This window comes from Phyllopteryx taeniolatus, chromosome 15 (genome assembly GCF_024500385.1).
Source record: "Phyllopteryx taeniolatus isolate TA_2022b chromosome 15, UOR_Ptae_1.2, whole genome shotgun sequence".
Lineage (NCBI taxonomy): Eukaryota > Metazoa > Chordata > Actinopteri > Syngnathiformes > Syngnathidae > Phyllopteryx > Phyllopteryx taeniolatus.
This window is the reverse complement of record NC_084516.1, coordinates 22,641,223-22,661,728: the sequence shown is the minus strand read 5'-3', so window position 1 is coordinate 22,661,728 and position 20,506 is coordinate 22,641,223. Positions and strand designations below refer to the sequence as shown.

The 20,506-nt window shown below is 42.3% G+C and overlaps 1 protein-coding gene across 4 annotated transcripts in view; it reads right to left on the bottom strand.

The window, feature by feature from the left end:
* Nucleotides 1-20,506, bottom strand: part of lmnb1 (lamin B1) — a 48,159-nt gene that overhangs the window by 13,556 nt on the left and 14,097 nt on the right. The window contains exons 6-12 of one of the 4 annotated variants that reach the window (XR_009784602.1): nt 17,179-17,399; nt 16,877-17,105; nt 16,665-16,769; nt 13,356-13,475; nt 13,041-13,148; nt 5,365-6,454; nt 4,260-4,353 (exon numbers count right to left, since the gene is read on the bottom strand). Coding sequence is in view for 3 of the 4 variants with exons in the window: in XM_061748019.1 (XP_061604003.1) it covers nt 4,204-4,353; nt 13,041-13,148; nt 13,356-13,475; nt 16,665-16,769; nt 16,877-17,105; nt 17,179-17,399 (933 nt within the window). In the remaining variant the exon portion in view is untranslated. Of the gene's footprint in view, nt 1-3,860; nt 6,455-13,040; nt 13,149-13,355; nt 13,476-16,664; nt 16,770-16,876; nt 17,106-17,178; nt 17,400-20,506 lie in introns of those variants that run through there. The other 3 variants (XM_061748019.1, XM_061748020.1, XM_061748021.1) reach the window with 3 other exon arrangements.

The window sequence follows — 20,506 nt, the reverse complement described above, 5'->3', positions numbered from 1 at the left end:
GTGATGTGTGAGCGTCTGTTTTACGACATTACAAGTTATGTTCACCGGTATGTGTGTGCGTTCTGTGTCCCTTGTGGACAAGTGGTTGGGCCGATCGATTTTAATTCATGTTAAGTTATAGTGCTATATAAATAAAGACTGATTGATTGATGGATTGATGTTTGAGCCAAAGTGGACTTCGTGGGAGACAACAAAGGAGGACACCACTATTCAAAATCAACCATAAAGTGAGACTGGAATTTGCCAAACTGCATGTCGACAAGCCGCAAAGCTTCTCGGAGAATGTCCTATGGACAGATGAAACAAAACTAGAAGCTTTTGGCAAGGGCACATAAATTCTATGAAGCATACCAAGAAAAGAACACTGTCCCTAGTGTGAAACATGGACGAGGCTCTTATGTTCTGGGGCTGCTTTCCTACATCTGGCACAGGGTATCTTGACTATGTGGAGGCTACAGTGAAATCTCCAGACTATCAAGAAATTCCAGACAGAAATGTGCTGCCCAATGTCAGAAAGCTTGGTCTCAGTCGCAGGTCAAGGGGCTTGCAACAGGATAATGAACCAAAGCACACAGCTACAAATACACAGGAATGGCTAAGAGCAAAACATTGGACTATTTGATTGATGGTATGATTATTTTTTTTTATCATGGCCTACCGCAATTCAAAAGCAAAGCCTGATTTTCGTTGATTAATTTTCACTAGGCCCCACGGTGGAAGACCGGTTAGCTCATCTGCCTCACAGTTCCGAGAACCGGGGGTTCAAACCCCGGCCCCGCCTGTGTGGAGTTTGCATGTTGCCCCCGTGCCTGCGTGGGTTTTCTCCGGGTACTCCGGTTTCCTCCCACATCCCCAAAACATGCATGGTAGGTCAATTGAAGACTCTAAATTGCCCGTAGGTGTGAATGATTGGTGAATGATTGGCTGGCGACCAGTTCGCCCGAAGATAGCTGGGATAGGCTCCAGCACGCCCGCGACCCTAGTGAGGATAAGCGGCACAGAAAATGATGGATCATACTACAGCATTCCCACATGCCAGGTCATGAAAAATGAATGGATGGATAATAAGTTTTATTTATTATTACTTTTGTCAGATTCAACTTATTTCTGTGACCACTGTGAGAGGGGTACCAACAATTTTATCCACGTGTATCGGGGGGAAAAAAACTTAATGATTCAATTTAAATGTATAGCGCATAAAGGTGAAATAGAAATTGTACTTAAATCAACATTCTAAAAGATTCAACGTGAGTGTATTGTTCCTAAAAGTTAAATACAACTTTACTGAACAAATGTACTGTACTGGATTAAAAGCCAACACAAAACTATAACATCGTTCGTACTTTTTCCACCTCAAACTTTATGGTCTGATCGAATGACCCTAAACATGTGGCAACTTTAGAAGTCACGCCGTCGAGGGCAACAATTATTACTTCATATTTAATCCATATTTTGCGATCATCCATCGCATTTATGTGATCGGTAATAGCAGGGTTAAAAAAAGAAAACCATTACGCCTTACTTTAAAATTTGTTGATGACATCTCTGAGAGAGGAAGCATGTGGAGCACAAAAAAAATGATGGGCCCAGAGATTGACCCTTGAGGAACACACAGAAAAGGGGGTCAGACCCTAACTGATGGAGGGTTGCTACCTCAGAAAAAGATTTCTTTTATAGATCGAATAGGAATGAGTAAAGGATGGTCCCCGAGATGCTTACATGTCCCTCAGGTTTTCTTTGAGGATATGACGACCAATGGTATCAAGCGCTGCTCTGAGATCAAGCAGAACCAGGAGTGAGCATTTCCCGGCATCAGAGGCCATCAGAATGTCGCTTAAGACCTTGAGAAGAGTTGTTTCTGTGGAATGTATTTGTTGATAACCAGAGATTTTTTATTTAAAATAAAATACTACATCTGCCAACATGGTGCTTGCTTGAAATCAAATGAGAAACAACCAGAAGCCAGTGTGGAATTGAGAGGAAAAAAAACGAAATAAAACTGATGAAGACATTTTTGAATACAGAGTCGCGGGCAGGATATCTAAGGCAAACGATCAGCTCATTTTTGATGGGACAAAATATCAATATTGAATACAACATTCTTTACCAAGACTCTTATTAATTCATCATTTAGATTAGCCATCAGTAGCACAGTTCAGTCCAGTGACTATACTTACTCTGCTAAAATGGACTGAATGTGATTTGCCCTCAGGAATAAACATGCCCTTCTCCTGGATTCGACATACAGTACAGACTTGGATGACATTTTGAAAAGTTCTATGACGGAGCAGTAGCATGTGCTCCAACAGATGTTCTCGCGGTTGTGGGAGAATGTTAATTAAGATGGCATCCGAAATAAAGGACATGATTATTTGAGCACCTCACTGATTTTGTAAGTTCGCCCACTGACAAACACATGAGCGGTCTACAATTTTGATGGTAGGTTTATTTTAACAGTGAGAGACAGAATATCCAAAAGAAAAAAGTTTTTTTTTTAAATTATTCGCATTTCATTGAGCGAAATAAGTATTTGATCCCCTACCAACAATAAAGAATTCTGGCTCCATCAGACGATTCTTCTCACTTTATTAAAGTACTCCTAATCTAAACTGTTTAGCTACCTGTATAAAGACACCTGTCCACATCATCAATCAATCAGACACAAACCTCTCCCATCATGGGCAAGACCGAGGAACTTTCTAAGGACATCAGGGACAAGATTGTAGGCATGCACAAGGCTGGAATGGGCTACAAGACCACTGGCGAGAGGAATGTGTGAAGGAGACAACGGTTGGTGCAATAATTAGAAAACGGAAGAAACATCAAATGACTGTCAATCTTTCGGCTCCTTGCATTATTCCACCTCGTGGAGTATCGATGATCATGAGAAAGGTTAGGCCTCAGCCCAGAACTACATGGGAGGGGCTTGTTAATGATCTCAAGGCAGCTGGGACCACAGTTACCAAGAAGAACATTAGTAACACACTACGCCAGAGTGGATTCAAATCCTGGAGTGCCTGTAAGGTCCCCCTGCTCAAGAAGGCGCATGTACACTCCTGTCCTAAGTTTGCCTATGAGCACCTGAATGATTTGGAATCCATTTGACTCGTCGTTTGGAGGAAGAGGACTTCAGACTATGACCCCAAGAACACCATCGCCACTGTCAAGCATGGTGATCAACTACAACAAACATCTGACCTTTGTACTGGCCAATAAGGGGTTCTCTACTAAGTAATGTTATGATAGGGGATCAAATACTTATTACCCTCATTCATTCAGTTTTCGTACGGCTTATCCTCACTAGGGGGCGGGTGTGCTGGAGCCTATCCCAAGCTGTCTTCGGCCGAGAGGCGGGGTACACCCTGAACTGAGCGCCAGCCAATCGCAGGGCACATATAAACAAACAACCATTCTCACTCACATTCAAACCTACGGGCAATTTAGAGTCTTCAATTAACCTACCATCCATGTTTTTGGGATGTGGGAGGAAACCGGAGTCCTCGGAGAAGACCCACACAGGCACGGGGAGAACATGCAAACGCCACACAGGCGAGGCCAGATTTGAACCCGGTCCTCAGAACTGTGAGGCAGATGTGCTAACCAGTCGTTCACCGTGCCGCCACCGCAGTCGTGGCGGGGTAAGTAGCTAGGTAGGTGGGTGGAGGCGCGAACCCGGGGAGGGCTCCGCACCCGCCCGCCTGCCTACCTGACCGGCCGGCCTGCCAGCGGCCACAGAGCCTTATTTCCCTCAATGAATTGCAAAATAATTTGAATATATAGATTTTTGATTTTCTCTCTCTCCCTGTTAAAATACACCTACCCTTAAAATTAGACCAAAAAAAAAAGATGAAAAAGAGACAAAAGTTCAGAATTCCAGCTTTTATTTCATGGTATTTCCATCTAGATGTGTTAAAACAACTCAGGACAGAGCACCTTTTGTTTGAACCTTCCCACTTTTCAAGTGAGCAAAAGTATTAGAACAGACATGATTAAATTAACTTAAGTGGATAACATTTAGTATTTGGTGGCATAACCCTCACTTGTAAGAACTGCATCAAGCCTGTGACCCATTGACTTGACCAGACTGTTGCATTCTTTGCATTTGAAATGCTTTTCCAGGCCTTTACTGCAGCCTCTTTCAGTTCTAGTTTGTTTGTGGGCGTTTCTCCCTTCAGTCTCCTCTTCAGGACGAAAATGCATGCTCTATTGAGTTAAGGTCCAGTGATTGACTTGGCCAGTCCAAGACCTTCCACTTTTTCCCCTGATGAAGTCCATTGTTGTGTTGACAGTGTGTTTTGGGTCATTGCCTTGTTGCATGATGAAGCTTCTCCCGATTAGTGTGGATGCAGTTTCCTGTCATCAAGGGGAAAAAGTGGAAGGTCTTAGACTGGCCAAGTCAGTCACTGGACCTAAACCAAATAGAGCATGCATTTTACCTCCTGAAGACTAGACTGAATGGAGAACCCCCCAGAAACAAACAAGAACTGAAATAGGCTACAGTAAAGGCCTGGAAAAGCATTTCAAATGAAGAATGAATGTGTCAGTCGTGGCAGAGGTCATGTTGGGAGGCTATATTAGATGAGGACCAGAGGTGGGTAGAGTAGCCAAATATTGTACTCACGTAAGAGTACTGTTACTTAACAATAATGTTACTCAAATAAAAGTAAAAAGTAGTCCTCCAAAAAAATAAAAAATAAAAAACCCTAAAAACTACACAGTGTAAAAACTACTCAAGTACTGAGTCAATGGTAACTTCTGATTTTTATCACTATCCTCACTAGACTCACTTAAGAGTCTTCAATTAACCTATCCCGCATGTTTTTGGCGTGTGGGAGGAAACCGGAGTACCCGGAGAAAACCCACGCAGACACGGGGAGAACATGCAAACTCCACACAGGCGGGGCCGGGGATTGAACCCCGGTCCTCAGAACTGTGAGGCAGATGTGCTAACCAGTTGGTCACCGTGCCGCTGCATGAACATCAATAAAATAAAAATAACAAAATAGAAAGTGAATGTGCAAATTCTGATATTGTGGCGTGTGTGTGTGTGTGTGTGTGTACAGTGTGAGCCAGATTCGCACGTACTCCAAGAGATGCGTGTTTTACGGTTTGACACAGCCAAAACAACAAAACGGCTATAATTTACTGGAAGGTGTTTTCTCAAGTTAGAAGTGAGCTGAAATATCCACATTTGGGCAGACAAATACAACATGAACGCTATTGTTTGTCTTCGTCTTAACGTAAACACGAGTCGCCGTCAGTGGAAACGACGACCTTCCCAACATGGTCGCCACATAGGGGTGGGGGGGTGGGGGACTGACTCTCAAGTGTTTATAAATTAACGGACAAAATTAATGCACTTACCAATCGCTCAATGGGAAGTAGACCTTTCTTTGTCTGCTGACCTTAATTACTGGCTGCAGATATGACAACAAACACAAATTTGCAGCTTATACAATATAAAGTGCTTCCACAGAACACACTTTACTCAGTACACTATGCATAAAATGGGCTTGCTTCTCTTCTTATATATGCACGCAATGCACGAAAAAATACGCTCGACACCTATTTTCATGCGATATGGGAACGCACACCAATTCAATGCTTTTGAACTTCGGTCAAAAATAACAAAATATTTCATTCAACGATGGCAAATTACTGCCTTAGCACACTGTTAAGACCGTACCAAGGAGTACTTCAATTACGCCGTGCTAATTAAGAAGAACACAACTGTTGTGCACTTCTATCAAAGATCAGTCCCAACAAACTCACATTTTCTATAAGAATAAAACCCAAAGCTGTATCTTGCAGAATAAGTTAACATTTAGGCACACATAGCACACACAAGGGTTTTAAAGTACATGATTGACTAAAACATTTTAACTGTATTCTGCCTTGTTAAAATGCAATCATGGTTTCTCCAGGTGACATTGAGTCAAAGTCCTTATTGGGAATATTTAAGATTCTTATGGTCTAGGCTCACAGTAATTTCAACATTGTACTAAAGTTGTGCTCTTGACGTAAATTGTTCATACAGTCTCATAAAATACATAAAGAGTTCAAAATAACGTAAGTCCCTGATTTGAAACTAGAGGGTCTAAAGCATTCATTAAAAACAAAAACACAAAACAATTCCACACAAGAAAATCTCCGGAAGATACAGAAAATAGAAATATTTCAGTGACTTCAGTCCCCCCCCCCCCCCCCCCCCCCAAAAAAAGGGGGTGTTTCAATCTACAAACGTATTTTGGTTTCAAGAAGAAATGCATCTTAATAAAGAACAAATGTTGCACTTAAAGCAAAATGTCAAGTAAAATCCAAATTGTACTGAAAAAGCTTTTTTTTTTTTTTTTTTAAATAACAGTTGGCAGCAGACTGGTGGCTCAGTTGATGATTGGTCGCTTGGGTGGGATCACATGATGGCACAGCCTCTCTGGGGACCGCGAGGGTCATCCTGCATAAAAGTCAAGACAGTTTGCATCCCATGACGTACTGAGTTGATGTTCGTTTGCGTTAACAAAGTTAAAATTGGAAAATGTTTCTCTTGGGCGGTTTAAAGGAAAAGTGGCAAACAAGTAAAGGCAACCAGACTCCTCATTGAATCATACATACTCCATATTATGAATTAAAGCTACAGTAACTGTAGCTTTTAATTTAATGCCAGCCCCGCTCCCATTGGAGGAGCTTATTGACATCACTGTGTCGACGCTTCAGAATAGAACATTTTTCTATCCCATGACGCAACGCTGAGTGTCAAGACACCCTCACGACACTCGGCGTTACGTTAAAAAAAAAAAAAAAAAAAAAACACACTGACGGCCCCTCGTCGCGCACACACGATGAATAGGAAAGTTGCCAAATGCAGTGTGAAAAGGCCTTGCATGTATATGCCAAACATATTCATAAACATAAACAAATTGCTGACCTCCTGTGTATGCTTTGCTAACTAGGATTGATGACATGATTGATTGAAGCCCAACTTGTAAAAAAAATAAATAAAAATAATTATGTTTGCTGTATGGCTGGTGTCTTCGGACAAAGTTAAATACATGTACAGTCCCCTCCCAAAAGTATTAGAACGGCAAGGTCAATTCCTTTGTTTTTGTTGTATGCTGAAGACATTTGGGTTTCAGATCAAAAGATTAATATGAGACAAAAGTTCAGAATTCCAGCTTTTATTTCATGGTATTTACATCTAGATGCGTGAACTCAGGACAGAGCACCTTTTGCCACCCACTTTTCAATTGAGCAAAATTGACTGATGGGTGTTTCTAGTTGCTCAGGTGTTGCCTTTCAGATTGATTGCTTAAACATTAGATAGTGCTTGTTTATGGCTTTGGGTTTCACCTGTGAAAACTGCATTTGCTGTTAAGCAAACATGGAAGACCGGAGAAAAGCCAACCGTTTTGAAGCTGAGAGAAGAGCGGAAACTGATCAGCGCTATTGCACAAACATTGGGCATAGCCAATACAACAATTACGAATGTCCTGAAAAAGTAAGAAAGTACTGGTGCACTGAGAAGCAGACATCGGACAGGTCGGCCAAGCGTATCAATAGCAGTTGATGACGGAAACATTGTGAGAGCTGTGAAGAAAACCCAAAGACAACAGTCAGTAACATCACTGCCAACCTCCACAGGTCAAGGGTGAAGGTATCACAAGCCACTGTTCGAAGACAGAAGAAATATAGAGGCCATACCGCAATATGCAAACCACTCATCAGCAAAAAGAATCGGAAGGCCAGATTGGATTTTGCAAAGAAGTACAGAGACGAGCCACAAACGTTTTGGAACAAAGTTTTATGGATGAGCCCAAGATTAACCTCTACCAAAGTATGAAGAAAGAACGCACCTGCTTATGATCTCAAAACACACAAGCTCATCTGTGAAACATGAAACTTTTGTCTCATATTAAACTTCTGATCTGAAACCCAAATGCCCTCACTATACAACAAAAACAAAGGAATACACCTTGCCATTCCAATACTTTTGGGAGGGGACCGTATACTTATTATAATCTCTGAAGGAGAAATTCAATTTACACTGATATATACAGTACTGTTTTACTGCACACCCCACCACACAGACACTTGACCACACACAGGCTGGCATGGAAGAAGAGAGAGTTGTAATACAAACCATACAAACAGTGACTGGGCATTTGTTTTTCGACATTTTAGGCAATATGTCCTGCTCTATAACTGTATCCAACTGGCGGATTGTATGCATTCACACTTGTCCGTCTGTTGCTGTAAATGTTTTATTTGTCAGCGCACGGATAAGATTTTACGTCATTCAAAAGGCAGTTTCATTTGAACTACATATGGCAGTGTTGTTCATTTAGGGGTAGCGTGACAAACACTGCCTCTGCTTTGGCCGTATTCAACAATTATGACGCCGAAACTAAAAAGTTAAGAGACATTAAAAAGGATGACTGCTCAGTGACAATGCAAAGCCACAAAGAATGAAATTTTAATAGTTAAATAGACATTTCTAGTCTAGTTTTTCAGACTTTGTGCATTGGAATTGTTTTTATTCTTCCTGGGATATGCTCCCATGTCATCGACTGTCAGTCATAAGAGGTTTCAAGATTGGGGTTTCGGGGGATTAGGAGGAGTTTTCAGTGTGGAGTGGATCTGCAAGGAAAAAAAAAAATTTCCTTTCCAGTGCACCCAACATATGAACGACAACAAGAAGGTCCAAATCGGCAGAGATGGACAGGTGAGTTTTTGCTTCTTAAAGGCCTCGTTATACTCCTGCGCCCGCATTGCATCACGTGACCGACACATAGGTCACTAGCAGACACTGTTCCACGGTCGCCATTGTTGTTGCTTTGTTCCTTGTTCCGCAAAGTAAATAAACGGCTAACGGAAATGGCCGAAAACTGCAGCGGAAACTCCACCCTGTGGTGTCCTAGGCAACACCGGCCGATGCCCCCGACTTGGAGGAGAACTGCAGTAACATTATCAACAGCGAGCGTGGGTTGCGCTCAAGTGTAAAGGGGAACTGCGAGCGGGATAGCCGCAGTGACGGTAGCGCGGTCGCCGCCCCCGCGAGTATAAAGAGGCCTTCAGTCTTATAATGAAAGCCCCATGTGATGGCTACAGTGGAATTTCAGGCTCGAACACACTACATTTTGTGACCTAATTGATTTTCAAGTTATTGAAAAGATTCACCCGAACATTAGCCTGACTAGGTTATGCTGTAAAAAAAAAATAAAAAATAAAAAAAAATGAATGGACGACATTCACATTTTAACATTCCTAACTTACATTTAGATATACAACACCAATTCCAATGAAGTTGGGATGTTGTGTTAAACATAAATAAAAACATAATACAATGATTTGCAAATCATGTTCGACCTATATTAACTTGAATACACTACAAAGACAAGATATTTCATGTTTAAACTGATCAATTTTGTTTTTAGCAAATAATCATTGACTTAGAATTTTATGGCTGAAATACGATTCAAAAAAGTTGGGACAGGTGGCCAAAAAGACTGAGAAAGTTGAGGAATGCTCATCGAACACCTGTTTGGAACATCCCACAGGTGAACAGGTGGGTGCCATGATTGGGTAGAAAAGGAGCTTCCCTGAATTGCTCAGTCATTCACAAGCAAAGATGGGGCGAGGTTCACCTCTTTGTGAACAAGTGCGTGAGAAAATAGTCGAACAGTTTCAGGACAATGTTTCTCAACGTACAATTGCAAGGAATTTAGGGATTTCATCATCTCCGGTCCATAATATCATCAAAAGGTTCAGAGAATCTGGAGAAATCACTACATGGAAGCGGCGAGGCCGAAAACCAACATTGAATACCCGTGACCTTCGATCCCTCAGGCGGCACTGCATAAAAACCGACATCAATGTGTAAAGGATATCACCACTTGGACTCAGAAACACTTCAGAAAACCAATGTCAGTAAATACAGTTCGGCGCTGCATCCGTAAGTGCAACTTAAAAGTCTACTATGCAAAACAAAAGCCATTCATCAACAACACCCAGAAACGCCACCGGCTTCTCTGGGCCCAAGCTCATCCAAGATGGACTGATGCAAAGTGGAAAAGTGTTCTGTGGTCAGGCGAGTCCACATTTCAAATTGTTTTTGGAAATTTTGGACGTCGTGTCCTCCGGGCCAAAGAGGAAAAGAACCATCCGGACTGTTATGGACGCAAAGTTCAAAAGCCAGCATCTGTGATGGTATGGGGCTGCGTTAGTGCCAATGGCATGAGTAACTTACACATCAGTGAAGGCACCATTAATGCTGAAAGGTACATACAGGTTTTGGAGAAACATATGTTGCCATCCAAGCAACGTCTTTTTCATGGACGCCCCTGTAAAAGAGTGCGGGTACAAGACCGGACTGCAGGTCCAGACCTGTCTCCCATTGGAAAATGTGTGGCGCATTATGAAGCTGAAGCTGTACATCAAGCAAGAATGGAAAGAATTCCACCGACAAAGCTTCAACAATTAGTGTCCTCAGTTCCGAAACATTTATTGAATGTTGTTAAAAGAAAAGGTGATGCAACACAGTGGTAAACATGACCCTGTCCCAGCTTTTTGGGAACGTGTTGCAGCCATAAAATTCTAAGTTAACGATTATTTGCTAAAAAAAACAAAGTTGATCAGTTTGAACATTAAATATCTTGTCTTTGTAGTGTATTCAATTAAATATAGGTTGAACATGATTTGCAAATCATTGTATTCTGCTTTTATTTATGTTTAACACAGCGTCCCAACTTCATTGGAATTGGGGTTGTAAAAACAAGTTAACCCAGGAGTTAAAAGTTCTCCATTGCTGTGACAGATTTCCGTTAAATGGAAAACTTTGCGAGAGCACAATGGAGTAGTTTGTTGTTTGTTCCAACCACTCATTAAACGCATTAAGGCCTCTTCACGCTGCACTTGGCCACACGTCTTGACGCACTTGACTTTCCCATCCATTCATTGTATGTGTGCTGATGGGGCGACAGCACGTAAGAGCGTCGCGTCATCAGGAAAAAAAAAAAAAAAAAAAAAAAAAAAAAGTTCGATTCTGAAGCGCTGACGTAGTGATGTCAAAAAAAAAAAAAAAAAAAAAAAAAAAAAAAAGAAGACTTTAGTGTACCCATGAACCGAAATGAAAGGTTCGGACATAAACCGTCCCACCCCGAGTTGTGTTACTTAGCTGTACTAAAAGGTTCACAACCACTTTTGCTTTTTAATTGTCCCAAACCAGTTTATAAAACTTCACGTTTGACCAGCTAGCTATACTGTTAAATTATCTTACCAGCCTTTTGTGAGTTTTGTAGTGACGGATTAAGTTCGACATCATTCTTGTTGTGTCTTTAATGCGCGAGTTGCAAGCCATGCAGGTTGCCGGCCTCTTTTTTGCACACTTCATCGACGTTCATGCAGGTGGCTACGTCACACTGGCAAGTGCGCAACAATGCAGACTGGGTGGCCAGGCTGGCGCGAATGACCCCCACAAAACGTTTCTAATCTTAATTCAAATGCAGTTTTCCAACTCGAAACGAGATGACTTGTCAAGCAGTGTTGCCACAGTTACCTCGAAAAAGTAACTTGGTTACTTTACTGATTACTTGATTTCAAAAGTAGGCTTTACACAATCAGGACTTTTGGGGCCGATCACTCATCAGCAAGTTTAAAAAAAAACAATAACCGATCTTATCACAAGATGGACCAATGTGTCTATATAAATGACCCGTTCATTTACTATATATACTTAATTGCTCCAAAATTTATATTTACAACAAATATACCTCAAGCAAGCCTTAAACTGTTGCATTTGACAGGATAAAGCCCAATGATCGTAAAAAACAGTATTGCAGTAGTCTGACAATGCAATCGTGAATGAGAAAATGTGTCATGCAAGTTTGCATTATGTGTTGTCTGTCCCACACTGCCAACATGTTATTAAAAAAAATATTTTTAATAACTTTATTGGCCGTCAGATATTTACAGTACTAATCAGTCAATCAATTCAAATATACTGTGCACGATGGCGACGCAGAGTAAATGTCTTATGCGGAGCCGATCAATGGCGAATTATGACATGAAAGCCGATCAGCATGAAATGCTAATTATCGGCCGATCCCGACCAGACCGATAAAATCGGTGTAAGTCTATTCAAAAGTAGTCTTCCGTGTAGTGTGACCTATCAACGACAACTCTCCGACAGTGCACCTTGACGTGTCGACCAATAGGAACGCGTATTGTGACCGGCGCATCACCTCCCGTGCTGGCCGTTGTCAACAAACTTGTTCGCTGTTGTCAACATTTATTCACACGCCCAAACCAATGTCTACTGAAGCTTTTGAGCATGATTCTACAGACCGTCCGCAAGTTTACGGACAAACGTTAGTGCTAGCACTAGCTTGCTAGGATACATAACGTTTTGTTGCCTACTTGCAAGCCGTATCGTATCAAAAGTATGTGAACATACCTCAAACCCTTCTTGAATGGACAGCCCAAAACGTCCTCTCCTGAGCATGTTTTTTTAAAAATGTTTTTGTATCCGGTTGCAGTGAAAGGTGACACGTTTTCTGGTCATGCCTCCCCGACAGTGATCGTAAAAGACGGCTGAGGTGGGATCGGAATACACGTCGCGTAGTGTTGCCACTGTCTGACTGACATACCGCAAGATTTTATGGCAGTAGTCTGGCATAGTGCAATCGTGAAAGACCAAATTTGTCTTGTAGTCTGATCTTTAAGCAATAGGATAAAAATCCTATACACCCCAACATTTAATTTGCATTACAAATTACAAACTCTCAGATTCCATATGATCGTGTAGTTTGCTAGAAGGCATTAAACGACAGGTGTTAATCGCAGTATGGGAGAGGAAAAACAAGACAGGTGAGCAAGCTTTTGTCACAGTATAAGGTTAGCTAAATGACCAATGATATTTATCACCAGGAATGCTGGTTGGAATAAAGACTACTGGGCAAAATTGCCAGAAAAAAAATATCTTCTGTAGTAACCACTGTTTGTATTCCATATTTCCGACTAAAAAGCTCTACAGGTTTTGCACTCACTTGCTGCTGGTGGGGGTCATCTTTGATAATCTCCTCTCCGTAATCAGCATCATCTTCAACATCCCCTTCATCGGCTGTTTTGTAAGTAGTGTTTCTCTTTGCCACCTCCTAACACACATGCATGCACACAAACAAAATATCAAATTCAATGCGCTGACTGACAGTGCTTCAGTACACATTAACAAATACTCGTCCTTTATATTCGCAACACAATGAATCTTGGAATTTGTCAATTCAGTTTTCTCCAGTTGACATAAAATTACAGTTGGCACAGTATGGGGCGCTGTTCCCAACCACGACCTTAAAGACATTCACCTCTCCCTGACAGTTGATCAAAACCACATGGACATCTTCCCCAAAGCTCCAGGAGGACTGGTTTTTCCAAATCAGATCAGTGGGGGGTTTGCAGCTCATGCCAGCATCAGATGCCCAAAGCTGCAAACAGAGAACATTCCCTTGAGTGTTCACACTTCCTTAAGTTGTCATAAAAATTCTATTGTGCTGAATTCTGCTTCACCTGACACTCTTGAACTGCAATCCTACCAAAATTGGCAGAAGAAAAATACGGTTCTTAAGTCTCACACAACTTCTGATGCAGAACCCTACCACATTATTCACCACTATTGATGACGTACGACAAGTGTCCTAGTTTTAATCACAACTTCAAAATTTCTCTATGCGTTAAAATTCTCTGACATTTCCCAAATTTATAGTTGACAAACCCCCTCAAAAACTTCTAGGTGAATAAAATCATTTTCAAATCCATACGACAATCTGTATTATATTTTTTTTCTCGATTCGCACACATTTTTGGGAACCGCCACTGATCAGGTCCCGTGCGATGTTACTCTGACCCGCCATGATGGGTCATACAGTATTTTCTGTCACTTCCAATGCTAATTTCGATAATTTATTACAAGTTACCCAATCTGGACCCATATTGTCTTCATAGTAAGATGTTGGCCAGAATTTGGTGCATTTTCACCGATTTTAAAGATTCAAAACTTTCGTATTATTCGTCACAGGAAAATGATATTATCCAGATCCGTCTGATAATGCTGGTCTCATGTACATCAATTAAGGTTTGAAAATGTACACATATGCATACTTTGATCTCTCTTAATATCTCATCTCTCCTGTAAAGATGTGGGATTGCCATTTTTTTATTGTATTTTATTTGACGTTCATGCTCTGATTTTTATTTTTATTTTATTTTTTATTACTCAGAAGTTACTCACAAGTTACTGGAGTAGTTTTTTCACTGAGTACTTTTTTACTCTTACTCAAGTAAATATTTGGAGGACTACTTTTTACTTTTACTTGAGTCATATTCAGTATCAGTACTCTTAATTGGGTACAATATTTGGGTACTCTACCCACCTCTACTTAGAGGCGAGAGACGAGGAAAACCAACATGCTGCACATGGCAATATTTGGAAGCCAGGAAAATTAGGGTTGCGGTCCGTGTTCAATTTTATTTTAAGTACATTGCTGTGGGTCACAAAAAATGGATGGCAAGCCGCAAATGGCCCGCGGGCCGTAGTTTGGACACCACCAGTTTATACATAAATATTTTCAGACTAGAACACAAATAATCTGTTTCACAACTAATAATGTATAGTGAATATATGAAGTCCACACACCCCTATTAAAATGCCAGGTTTTTGTGATATAAAAGATAAAACCCAAGCTTAGATGTTCTAGTAGGCTTTTTTTTTACATTATGGCTATAGTTAATTTTTCATTTTGTGATTTTCAATTGCCAATTGAAAATGTAAACAAATGATATACAGATGTGTTCATCTTTTTTGGGGGGGGGGGGGATTACTGTAAGCGCTAAGCCAGTGATTCTCAAAGTGAGTCGCAAATGAGTCAATTTTATTTAACTTTCAAGTTCAATACATTCCCATTTAATCTTTCAGACCTGTTTGTCTTTAAACTTTTATTGAGGTACAATTGTTATTTACCTTTTATGTGCAATGTGTTTTGGCAAATCTCTTTCTGGCAGAATAATTATGAAAGTGATATTATTGTCTTTGGGGTTATTATTACAAAGAGCGATATAAATTCTGTTTGCAAAAAGGTAACGGGTGAGAGGAGAAGGTGTGAGGGGAGGGAGGGAGGATAGAAATATTCTGCCGAAAGTAAACTCTCTCTCTCCCCAACGCCCAAGGTCAAAACACAGCTTTAAGAGGGGTGTTCTTTCAGATTCAATACATTTTCATGAGAGAAAATTCACACAACATCCCAGTCAGCTGCAGTCGCATCAGAAGATATAGACGGGCCAAAGAGCTTGCTGTTCTACATAGGATGTCCCACTAAGCAAAGTGAGCACACTGGAGTGAATTATGGAACAAAGAGAGATTATACAAAACATGCATTCAACCTTATAAAGGTTAATATAAGTAATTTTATCAACTCAAATACCGCATTTTCACGACAATAAGGCGCACCGCATTAAAAGGCGCAGTCTCAGTTACGGGGTCTATTTCTGTATTTAACACATACCTAAGGCCCGCCGTATTATTGGGCGCAGGCATGGTAAAACATACGCTAGCTTAAAACATACGCTAGCATGCCATTTTCACGGGTCCTTAGCCAAACCGATGTTTTGCACAATGCACATACCGGCGCTATATACCTACTGGGGGCGTGGCTTTAGCGGCGTCCTTCACGCACACCATTCCCCCATTAACGTCCGCATGCTGTCCTCAGTCATGTCCGCCTTTCCTCTGTATAAGCAGCGTGTCAGCAGGAAATGCTCCCAGTCAGTCAAGCGGAGCGCTCATCAAAGTCACACAACATTTTCCGATTTTGGACCTCGGTGCACACAAGGCGCCCCCCGTCCATTTGGGAGAAAATTTAAGACTTTTAAGTGCGCCTTATGGTCGTGAAAGTCCGGTACATTTAATTGAATCATTATACTTGGGTACATACTTGCTTGTAACATTTTGACTGTATTCCGGCAAATAAAAAAATTAAAAAAAACTTATATTTGACCTTATTATTGTTAGACTACTATTTATTCAAATGTTTTTCATGTAAAAAAAAATATGCTTAATTATATTATTTTTTCCAGTTTTTAAAAAATATTTAATGTAGTATTAAATCTTTAGTCTTTTTTTTTTTTTTTTAAATGATCGTAATATTTTGACTTGATTCCCTTACACCTTAGGGTAGTCATGTCTAAAGTCTGTCCCGCGGGCCAAATGCAGCCCACGTCCAAATTTCCACCGGCACGCCTCTGTCATAAACTCAATTATATGTGGCCCGCCAGCATTGTTGGCTAGTGGCGGTCCTGGACTAAATATGGGACTACTTTTTCCGGAGGGAATTCACCGGCGGCACTCGTTTTTGATAAATACGCTCTTCTATTTTAATGTTGATCACTATCGTGGTACTTGGAGAGACAATTTTTTTTTTTTTTTTTTGGGTGGGACTTGGTGGAAAAAGATTGAGAACTACTGTGCTAAGCCATACAAAAACTAAGCTGGCCATCTTATACTTGCTCAAGTGTCTTCATCCTTAAACTGAACACAATTATATACTTATCACCTTTTTTGTTTTCTTTGGGTGTTTAAACTTTTATAACCTTGGGTGCCTCGGTGATTTTCAAACTCTTACCGTGACTTTTTGTCCAGCTTTGATGACACATTTGGGTGCGAATTCGAAAGTGGCCGTCACACTTCCAATAGTTTTAATTAATTCACAGCCCACCATGGCCTGGTCCTTCAACAAAGACAGAGGTTTACAGTGTATCTCGATGAACACAGTGAGGCTGAAAAGAATTATTTTCTATTTCTTCACACATCGAAAAGTGCAGCATCAGATGTTACCTCATCACCAGTGTTGTGGAGGCTTATGAATTTGCCATCAGTGTCGATCTCATCGATAACGACGGGTCCTGTGGCTGAGGAGGAATGAGCAATGGACACTGAGCTGCTAGCTTCCTGTTCCTCAACATCAACACGCTTCCTTTTCCCCTGCGTAGTCCGAACACTACGGCTGCTGGATGAGACTCGAGACATGGTGACACGCGAGGAAGGGCTGGGATGCAGTTTCAACCTGCAAATGAAAGACAGGAGGGTTAAATACAGAGACAGACAGAATATAGTAAATGTTGTTATTCGGCACTCGCCTTTCCTCTTCTCCCTCCAGAAGTTTGCGGTATGCATTGATCTCCATGTCAAGAGCAAATTTAACATCCAGCAACTGTTCATATTCATTCAACTGTTGCAGCATCTTTGCCTGAATCTCAGCCACTTCATGGTCTTTTTCGGCGAGTAGTTTGCGGCTTGTGTCCTTCTCCCGAGCGAGTGCCGCCTCCAGGTCTGCTACGCGAGCCTGCCAACCACGACTCTGTAGGACGTCATCAGAGGGTGGGGACAACAATAACTATACAGGTTGGATACATCTGAGTTACAACTGCAAAATAATCAAAATCCATTTCTTTAATTATTTAATTAATTCATATTGTCAGAGTCGGAACATCTAAGTGAAGGGAAATGTATTTTTTAATTTATCACAGTAGAGGCCTCCCAAATCCTGTTAGAAAATAAAGGCTATCCCACAGATCTCGGTAGTGAACAGCCCCTAAATTTGGAAGTTTGGAGATTCAGAATATTATAATTGGTCTGTTATTTTTAGGTTTTGTTTTTGGGACCATTCACAACTGCTTACTGTTGAACTAATTTTGAAGAGTGACTTTCATTTTAGTGTGTCTGTGAAAATAATTTCTTACAACGTGAACAGTTTTAAATTAAATGACCTCTCTAATGCTGTGAACATTCCATAGTTCTGGAATATCCTAAAAATCCTCCCCAAAAAGAGTTAGTAGTACGTTTTGGCTTGTTTTCTGAGGAAATATTTGCTTTTCAGCCAGATTTTGGCCCGCCCACATTTTGGTCACGTCAGCCTGACACATCAAGTGCAAAGGCCGAGGACATTTCCTCATTGAACTACTAACTGTTCTGCGGTCTAATTGTCAAATATATAGAAAGTCCGGATGTTTTTTTAAGACCACAACAAGTGAAATTATCCATCCATCCATCCATTTTCTACCGCTTATCCGAGTCAGGTCACGGGGTCAGTAGCTTTAGCAAGGACGCCCAGACTTCCCTCTCCCCAGCCACTTCATCCAGCCGAAGGACAGAGTCTCTCCAGCGTATCGTGGGTCGTCACCGGGGTCTCCTCCCGGTGGGACGTGCCCAGAACACCTCGGTGATAAAGGGCAGCCTTGGCGGAGTCCAACCCTCGCCGGGAACAAGTCCGACTTACTGCCGGATATGCGGACCAAAATCTTCCGGTCGTACAGGGACCGAAAGGCCCGGTAGGACTCCTCCTTCAGCTTGACAGCATCCCTCACCGTTGGTGTCCACCAACGGGTTCGGGGATTTCCGCCACGACAGGCACCGACCACCTTATGGCCACAGCGCCGGTCGGCCGCCTCAGCAATGGAGGCGCGGAACATGGTCCACTCGGACTCAATGTCCCCCGCCGCCCCCGGAACATGAGCAAAGTTCTGTCGGAGGTGGGAGTTGAAACTCCTTCTGACAGGGGATTCTGCCAGACGTTCCAAGCAGACCCTCACAATACGTTTGGGCCTGCCGCGTCAGACTGGCATCTTCCCCCACCATCAGAGCCAACTCATCACCAGGTGGTGACCAGTTGACATCTCCGCCCCTCTCTTCACCGCAAGTCCGATGAACAACCACAAAGTCGATCATCGAACTGTGACCTAGGGTGTCCTGGTGCCAAGTACACGTGTGGACACCCTTATGCTTGAACATGGTGTTTGTTATGGACAATTCGTGACGGGCACAGAAGTCCAATAACAGAACACCGCTTGGGTTCTGATCGGGGGGGGCCGTTCCTCCCAATCACGCCCTTCCAGGTCTCACGGTCATTGCCCATGGGAGCATTGAAGTCCCCCAGCAGAATGATGGAGTCCCCACCGGGAGCGCTCTCTAGCACCTCTCTAGCTCCAAGGACTCCAAAAAGGGTGGGTACTCTGAACTGCTGTTTGGTGCATAGGCACAAACAACAGTCTGGACCCATCCCCCCCACCCGAAGGCGGAGGGAGGCTACCATCTCGTCCACTGGGGTGAACCCCAACGTACAGGCGACAAGCCGGGGGGAAATAAACACCTGCTCGGCGCCTCTCACCATGGGCAACTCCAGAGTGGAAGAGAATCCAACCCCTCTCGAGAGGACTGGTACCAGAGCCCAAGCTGTGTGTGGAGGCGAGTCCGACTATATCTAGTTGGAACTTCTCAACCTCAAACACCAGTTCGGGCTCCTTCCCTGCCAGAGAGGTAACATTCCACGTCCCTAGAGTCAGCTTCTGTAGCCGAGGATCGGATCGCCAAGGTCCCCGCCTTCGGCCACCGCCCAGCTCACACTGCACCCGACCCCTATGGCCCCTCCCACAGGTGGTGAGCCCATGGGAAGGGGGACCCACGTTACCCTTTCGGGCTGTGCCCGGGCGGGCCCCATGGGTGCCTTCATGCCCCACCACCAGGCCTGGCTCCAGTGGGAGGGGGGGGGGGGTCAGTGACCCGCGTCCAGGCAAGGGAAAGCCAGGTCCATTGTTTGTCGTCATTATAAGGGGTCTTTGAGCCGTGCTTTGTCTGGTCCCTCACCTAGGACCTGTTTGTCATGGGTGACCCTGCCAGGGGCATAAAGCCCCAGACAACTTAGCTCCTAGGATCATTGGGACACCCCTCCACCACGATAAGGTGACGGCTCAAGCAGGGGCAAGTGAAATTAGTGGTAGGAATACATTTCAGTGGGCTTGTTTTGTTCAAATCAATCGTTGAAATGAATGGTTGAAGAAAGACAGCCAGATCATCCCACATGAGCTAAGTGCTTGTAGATTCATTTCCCCCTAAATACACTGGTATAGTCAACTTAATGTTGTATTGATTGCATCACAAATGCCTCGAAGATCTTTGAAAAGAGTTTGGATGGATGATGAAAAAAATTAATTTAAATGTATTTATTTACACAAGCATTCTTTTCTGTATTCTAACAGACAACACATTCAGTTATGAATACATAAATTGGATTTAAAAAGTCTACACACCCGTGTTCAAATGCCAGGTTTTGTGATGTAGAAAAATGAGAAATCATTTCCCAACTTTTTGCAGCTTGAATGTGACCAATTAACTGTACAACGAAATTGAAAAACAAACTGAAATCTTTTAAAGAGAAAAAAATAAATAAAGGTACAATAACCCGGTAGCATAAGTATGCCCACCTTCAAAATCATACTTTGTTGCAGCACCTTTGGCTTTTACCACAGCACACAGTCTGTTTGGGTAAGGGTCTATCAGTGTGGCATATCTTGATGTGGCAGTATTTGCCCACTCTTCTTTGCAAAAAAGCTCCAAAACCTTCAGATAGCGAGGGCAAATACTTGGTACAGCGCTCTTATGAAGTTCCTCTTCATCTTCAGCTTTCTAGCA